The sequence below is a fragment of the Musa acuminata genome, unplaced genomic scaffold, assembly GCF_036884655.1.
Source record: "Musa acuminata AAA Group cultivar baxijiao unplaced genomic scaffold, Cavendish_Baxijiao_AAA HiC_scaffold_852, whole genome shotgun sequence".
NCBI classification, from domain to species: Eukaryota; Viridiplantae; Streptophyta; class Magnoliopsida; order Zingiberales; family Musaceae; genus Musa; species Musa acuminata.
This window is the reverse complement of record NW_027021077.1, coordinates 1-7500: the sequence shown is the minus strand read 5'-3', so window position 1 is coordinate 7500 and position 7500 is coordinate 1. Positions and strand designations below refer to the sequence as shown.

The 7500-nt window shown below is 39.1% G+C and overlaps 3 protein-coding genes and 2 non-coding genes across 5 annotated transcripts in view; 2 read left to right on the top strand and 3 right to left on the bottom strand.

Moving 5' to 3' along the window:
- LOC135664550 (photosystem II CP43 reaction center protein-like) overlaps positions 1 to 1668 on the top strand; it is a 4341-nt gene extending 2673 nt beyond the window's left edge. Inside the window, 1 exon segment of the mRNA XM_065177007.1 lies at positions 1 to 1668. This exon segment is cut by the window's left edge and continues 1619 nt beyond it. The gene's annotated coding sequence lies outside the window, so the exon portion shown is untranslated.
- Positions 759 to 829, top strand: TRNAG-GCC (transfer RNA glycine (anticodon GCC)). Its single transcript has one exon. It is a non-coding gene; the product is annotated as a tRNA-Gly (tRNA).
- Positions 994 to 1067, bottom strand: TRNAM-CAU (transfer RNA methionine (anticodon CAU)). The gene has a single exon. It is a non-coding gene; the product is annotated as a tRNA-Met (tRNA).
- Positions 1459 to 3912, bottom strand: LOC135664552 (photosystem I P700 chlorophyll a apoprotein A2). The gene has a single exon (XM_065177009.1). It carries the CDS (start codon positions 3910 to 3912, stop codon positions 1708 to 1710), a length of 2205 nt encoding a protein of 734 aa, XP_065033081.1. The 3' UTR covers positions 1459 to 1707.
- LOC135664551 (photosystem I P700 chlorophyll a apoprotein A1-like) lies at positions 3753 to 6430 on the bottom strand. The gene has a single exon (XM_065177008.1). It carries the CDS (start codon positions 6188 to 6190, stop codon positions 3938 to 3940), a length of 2253 nt encoding a protein of 750 aa, XP_065033080.1. The 5' UTR covers positions 6191 to 6430; the 3' UTR covers positions 3753 to 3937.
- Between the last annotated feature and the right edge of the window lie 1070 nt (positions 6431 to 7500).

Genomic DNA, 7500 nt, shown 5'->3' with positions numbered 1-7500 from the left:
TTTCTATTTTATTCCTACAAATGGAATATGACTATATGAGATGATACACTAACTATCTGTAGAAACATCCCAGATGCAAATCCATATTTCGATGTATCTATCTGTAGATTGTATACATAGATATATGCATGATCCAGTATTTCTGCTTGTGAAGTAAATACTAAACTCCCCTCGACTCCATGTCCGAATAAAATAAAGCGGTAAGGTAATAAGTTCTAAAGAATCAATTGATTCATGGTCAAATCCCTACATGATGCATTTTATTACAATTTTTACTAAGCGAGGGATCAAATGGTATAGTTCATTTGTTGGTAGCTTGGAGGATTACAAACATGACTATTGCTTTCCAATTAGCTGTTTTTGCATTAATTGCGACTTCATCAGTCTTACTGATTAGTGTACCCGTTGTATTTGCTTCTTCTGATGGTTGGTCAAGTAATAAAAATATTGTATTTTCCGGTACATCATTATGGATTGGATTAGTCTTTCTGGTAGCTATCCTTAATTCTCTCATCTCTTGAACTTATTTTGTATTTCCCCGATCCAAAAACTCCATTCCTTCTACCTTCTACTTCTAATAAATTTAATAATTCGGATTGTGAGACACATTAAGATTCAATCTGAGTTCCAAAAAAAATTATATTTCATTCTTGTATCTGAATATTTGGCCCTGTACATATGATCCAGACGCATATATGATATATGATATATGTCATATATGTGTGGACATATGCGTGCGTATCAGGAACGCAGAAAATGCGGATATGGTCGAATGGTAAAATTTCTCTTTGCCAAGGAGAAGATGCGGGTTCGATTCCCGCTATCCGCCCACGGTGAAGTAATGTATTATGATAAGATAAGAGATAAAATCCAAAATTAAATTCGAACTACTAATGCTAACTACCCCCCCTAATGCTAACTACCCCCCCCCAAAAAAATAGTTATTAATTAGAATTACACCTAAAAAGATCTTTTTTTTTTTACAAAAAAATGTTGCGGAGACAGGATTTGAACCCGTGACCTCAAGGTTATGAGCCTTGCGAGCTACCAAACTGCTCTACTCCGCGCTGAAGAACCGGGAACTTATGTACGAAGAAAGATTGGATACGCCCCTCTACCATATCCGTACAAATAGAATAGTCTATTTATACAGAATGGTAAAGAGGGCTCCTCTATCTTCTATGATAATAGATCATAGAGATTCATACAAAAGATCATAGAGATTCATACAAATACGAAAGGATATTTTTCTCTTTACCAACTTGATCTTATTGCGCCCGGTAACAAACATGCATGAAACATTTCTCGAAGTATGTGTCCGGATAGCCCAAAGTCTCGATAGTTAGCTCTAGGTCTTCCAGTCAAAAAACAACGTCGATGGAGACGTATAGGTGCACTATTACGTGGTGGGGATTGCAATTTTCCATGAATTTCCCATTTTTCACTCAATGATGGAACTTTGCTTATTTTTTTTTTTGAGGATCGACGAATCAAATGATATTTCTGTTCCAATTTCTGCCGCTTCTTCTCCCTCTGAATCAAACTTTTTCTTGCCATAATATAATGTTCAGTTCCTATTATTATCAATGATACAGTTCGGATCCTAGATGTAAAAATATAAGAAGGTAGATCCTCCCTCTCCATCGAAACAAATGAGATTGTTGCTGATACAGTACATAAAAAAAATAATAAATAACTAAATTAAAATTAACCAAATTTTCCTGATGTAGAGGCAATCAAGAAAGCTGCATAAGTGAATATATAGCCTACGGAAAAGTGGGCTAATCCAACCAATCTTGCTTGCACAATGGAAAGAGCCACTGGCTTATCTCTCCATCGAATCAAATTAGCCAAAGGTGTGCGTTCATGAGCCCATGCTAAAGTTTCAATCAATTCCTGCCAATATCCGCGCCAAGAAATTAAAAACATAAATCCAGTAGCCCAAACAAGATGTCCAAATAAGAACATCCACGCCCATACGGATAAACTATTCATACCAAAAGGATTATATCCATTGATAAGTTGTGAAGAGTTTAACCATAGATAATCTCTTAACCATCCCATTAAATAAGTGGAAGATTCATTAAATTGTGAAACGTTACCCTGCCATAAAGTGATGTGTTTCCAATGCCAATAAAAAGTAACCCACCCAATGGTATTTAACATCCAGAAAACTGCCAAATAAAATGCGTCCCAAGCAGAAATATCACAAGTACCGCCGCGTCCTGGGCCGTCGCAAGGAAAACTATAACCGAAATCCTTTTTATCTGGCATTAACTTGGAACCACGTGCATCTAAAGCACCTTTTACTAAAATCAGTGTAGTTGTATGCAAACCTAGAGCAATAGCATGATGAACCAAGAAGTCCCCAGGACCTATTGTTAAGAAGAGTGAATTACTATTCTCATTAACAGCATTCAACCAGCCCGGTAACCATATGCTTCGACCTGCATTGAATGCTGGGCCATTCGTTGAAGATAAGAGTACATCGAACCCATATGAAGTCTTACCATGAGCGGATTGTATCCATTGGGCAAATATAGGTTCAATCAAGATTTGTTTTTCCGGAGTACCAAAAGCGAGCATAACATCGTTATGAACATAAAGGCCCAAGGTATGGAACCCAAGAAACAGGCTGGCCCAACTTAAATGAGATATGATAGCTTCTTTGTGGTCTAACATTCTTGCCAATACATTATCCTCATTCTGTTCTGGATTGTAATCTCTAATGAAGAATATAGCTCCATGAGCAAAGGCTCCTGTCATGATAAACCCTGCGATGTATTGGTGATGAGTATATAACGCAGCTTGAGTAGTAAAGTCTTGTGCTATGAATGCATAAGCAGGTAAAGAGTACATGTGTTGAGCTACTAAGGAAGTAATAACCCCTAAAGAGGCTAGAGCAAGACCTAATTGAAAATGAAGCGAATTATTGATTGTGTCATAAAGACCCTTATGCCCACGCCCTAATCGACCCCCTGGAGGAATATGTGTTTCTAAAAGATCTTTGATACTGTGCCCAATCCCGAAGTTAGTTCTATACATATGACCAGCGATCAGGAAAATAAATGCAATAGCTAAATGATGATGAGCAATATCGGTCAGCCATAAACTTTGCGTTTGTGGATGAAATCCACCGAGAAGGGTTAGAATGGCAGTTCCTGTTCCTTGGGAAGTACCAAATAAATGGCTACTCGAATCAGGGTTTTGGGCATAAAGATTCCACTGACCCGTAAAAAGTGGTCCCAACCCTTGAGGATAGGGTAATACATCTAAAAAATTATTCCATCTGACGTACTGTCCCCTGGATCCTGGAATAGCGACATGAACTAAATGTCCTGTCCAAGCCAAAGAACTCACTCCGAAAAGTCCTGACAAATGATGATTTAGACGAGATTCGGCATTTTTGAACCACGAAACGCTTGGTTTCCATTTTGGTTGTAAGTGTAACCAACCCGCTATTAAGGATATAGCAGAAAGAAATAATAGAAAAAGAGCTCCAGTATAAAGATCTTCATTAGTGCGTAATCCGATTGTATACCACCACTGATAAACGCCGGAATAAGCGATATTCACTGGACCGGTAGCACCTCCTCGAGTAAAGGCTTCTACAGCTGGTTGACCAAAATGAGGATCCCAAATTGCATGAGCAATAGGTCTTACATGTAAAGGGTCTTGTATCCATGACTCAAAATTTCCTTGCCAAGCTACATGAAAGAGATTTCCGGACGTCCACAGAAAGATTATTGCTAATTGCCCAAAGTGAGAAGCAAAAATGTTCTGATAAAGACGTTCCTCAGTAATATCATCATGACTCTCGAAGTCATGTGCGGTAGCAATACCAAACCAAATACGACGAGTAGTGGGGTCCTGAGCTAAGCCTTGGCTAAACCTCGGAAATCTTAATGCCATAATGCCTTTCAAATCCTCCTAGCCATTATCCTACTGCAATAATTCTTGCTAAGAAGAATGCCCATGTTGTGGCAATTCCACCCAGAAGGTAATGGGTTACTCCTACAGCACGTCCTTGTACAATGCTCAAGGCTCTAGGCTGAGTAGCAGGAGCAACTTTTAATTTGTTATGAGCCCAAACGATGGATTCAATGAGTTCTTGCCAATAACCACGGCCACTGAATAGAAACATTAAACTGAAAGCCCAGACAAAATGAGCACCTAAGAAAAAGAGACCATATGCAGATAATGAAGAACCATAAGACTGAATTACCTGAGATGCCTGTGCCCATAAGAAAATCTCGAAGCCACCCATTAATAGTAATGGAACTCTCGCAAAGTTTCCTCCTGTAATATGAGTTACTACCCCTTGATCACTTATAGTACCCCAAACATCCGACTGCATTTTCCAACTGAAATGGAAAATAACTACGGAAATCGCATTGTACATCCAGAATAGACCTAAGAAGACATGATCCCAGGCAGATACTTGACATGTCCCCCCTCTTCCAGGTCCATCACAAGGAAAACGAAAACCAAGATTTGCTTTATCAGGTATCAAACGGGAACTGCGAGCAAATAGAACACCTTTCAGTAGTATCAATACAGTCACGTGGATCGTAAATGCATGAATATGATGGACTAAGAAGTCTGCGGTTCCTAATGGAATAGGTAACAAAGCTACTTTGCCGCCTACTGCTACCAACTCACCACCTCCCCAAGTTAAGCTGGTACTTGCTGTTGCACCAGGAGCTGTTATGCCGGGTGCTAAAGCATGGGTGTTTTGTACCCATTGAGCAAAGATGGGTTGTAATTGTATAGCGGTATCTGAAAACATATCTTGTGGACGCCCTAAAGCGCTCATGGTATCATTATGAATATACAAGCCAAAACTGTGAAAACCCAGAAATATACATGCCCAGTTAAGATGTGATATGATTGCATCGCGGTGTCTAAGGACACGATCTAATAGATCGTTGTATCGAGTAGTTGGATCGTAATCTCTTACCATAAAAATTGCTGCATGTGCAGCAGCACCAACTATGAGAAACCCACCGATCCACATGTGATGTGTGAACAACGAAAGTTGTGTACCATAGTCAATAGCTAGGTATGGATAGGGAGGCATGGAATACATATGGTGAGCTACAATAATGGTTAAAGAGCCTAACATAGCCAGGTTAAGAGATAATTGAGCATGCCACGACGTTGTTAGGATTTCATAGAGTCCTTTATGGCCCTGGCCTGTAAATGGACCTTTATGAGCCTCTAAAATGTCTTTAATGCTATGACCAATGCCCCAGTTGGTTCTATACATATGACCAGCGATCAGGAAAAGAATTGCAATAGCTAAATGATGGTGTGCAATATCGGTCAGCCATAGACCACCTGTTATTGGGTCCAATCCTCCGCGAAAAGTAAGAAATTCCGCGTATTTTGACCAATTCAAGGTGAAAAAGGGGGTTGCTCCCTCGGCAAAACTGGGATAAAGTTGAGCCAAAAGGTCCCGATTCAAGATAAATTCATGAGGAAGCGGTATCTCTTTAGGATCAACTCCAGCGTCGAGAAATTGGTTAATCGGTAAAGATACATGGATTTGGTGTCCCGCCCAAGAAAGAGACCCAAGTCCTAGTAACCCCGCTAAGTGGTGATTTAACATAGATTCTACATCTTGGAACCAAGCCAATTTGGGGGCGGCTTTGTGATAATGGAACCAACCAGCAAAAAGCATTAACGATGCAAAGACCAATGCGCCAATGGCGGTACAATAGAGTTGTAATTCACTAGTTATTCCAGATGCTCGCCAAATCTGAAAAAACCCGGAGGTTATTTGTATTCCTCGGAAACCTCCACCCACATCACCATTCAATATTTCTTGACCTACTATTGGCCAAACTACCTGGGCACTGGGTGCAATGTGAGTAGGATCACTTAGCCATGCTTCATAATTGGAAAAACGAGCGCCATGGAAGTACATGCCACTCAGCCAAAGAAAGATAATGGAGAGTTGACCAAAATGAGCACTAAATACTTTTCGAGAGATCTCCTCCAAATCACTGGTATGACTATCGAAATCGTGAGCATCAGCATGTAGGTTCCAGATCCAAGTGGTAGTATCAGGGCCCTTAGCTATTGTTCTTGAGAAATGGCCGGGTCTGGCCCATTCCTCGAAAGACGTTTTTATGGGATCCCTATCTACAACAATTTTCACTTCTGGTTCCGGCGAACGAATAATCATTAAGTCCTCCTCTTTCCGGACAACACATACAAAGAGACCCGCCAACAGTTTTTAGTGAACCTCTGAAAGATAGCTATTTTATTTATGTTATGATTAGTACCTTTCTTTCCTATCTCCCATCCATCTATTTTATTTAGTTATTCACTAGAGCAATTATGATATTGAAGTCAATCCGAGGCAAGTGTTCGGATCTATTATGACATAACGATTAGGTGCCCAACGGACCCCTTTTCTCTTGGAAAGTCCTTTCCCAGCATGACGAAAAAACTATTTTTTTGTGCAAACTAGTGTACTTATATCTGAATGTATAAATACCTATATGAATCTACTTCCAATACCTATATGAATCTACTTCCATGGAATATCTTATTACTTTACTCTAAATTAAATCACAAGACCATTCATTAGAATTAATAAGATCCATTCCTATATCTTATCTGTATTTAGTCATTCGAAGGTACCTTTTATTAGCTTTATTAGTTTTATTCTATACTGTATTCGGATCATTTATCCCTACGAGATACCATACAATGATTTTAGAAGGAAGGGATATAATAAAATTCTTGATTGGATCTTTTCATGGGAACGATCTATTTTATTTGATTGATGGATCCAACAACTAATTTTAATGAATTAAAAAAGAGAGTGGTTTTATTCGAAACGCCTCGTGATCTTCAACCAATTATGTGCTTCAATATAATTACCTGGACTAAGCGCTATAGCTTGTTTCCAATACTCAGCAGCTTGATCGAACCAAGCCTCCGCAATTTCAGAATCACCCTGTAGAATGGCCTGTTCTCCCCGGTCGGAATAGGTGGTTCCTTCCCTTAGAACCGTACTTGAGAGTTTCCTACCTCATACGGCTCGGCAATCGATTCTTTTTACTTGCGCCCCATCTTAATCTACCCTATGCTAACTGAATTAGATTTGTCATAAATGTATCCCCTTTTTCCCATTTTTGTTGGGTTAGCCAGAAGAAGTTAATTACATAAGTTTAAAACTCTAATTTTTTGATCAATAACAAGTTTTGTCTTTTCTCCCACCTTCAGAAGAATGAAGCATAGATCGCCCCTATATCCTATAGATAGTGTTTATATAGTGTTAGAATTTTCTGAAAGGTAACTATCTCGGTTTCATATATGAAATTTATATAGATATAGAATCTTTGAAAAAGACTTTCCTCCATAAGATAAGAAAAAAGAACTTACTATCTTTGGGATCTGATGCTACACCGCTGCTCAATACTTTAGTGGATCGACTCTATTACATAAGTTGATTCCTAACTTTTATCCCGTATTATGGCATAAGTA

What these genes read in the sequence shown, in the direction of transcription:
- LOC135664552 (XM_065177009.1), bottom strand. Translation starts at nt 3,912, where the DNA reads ATGGCATTAAGATTTCCGAGGTTTAGCCAAGGCTTAGCTCAGGACCCC.
- LOC135664551 (XM_065177008.1), bottom strand. Translation starts at nt 6,190, where the DNA reads ATGATTATTCGTTCGCCGGAACCAGAAGTGAAAATTGTTGTAGATAGG.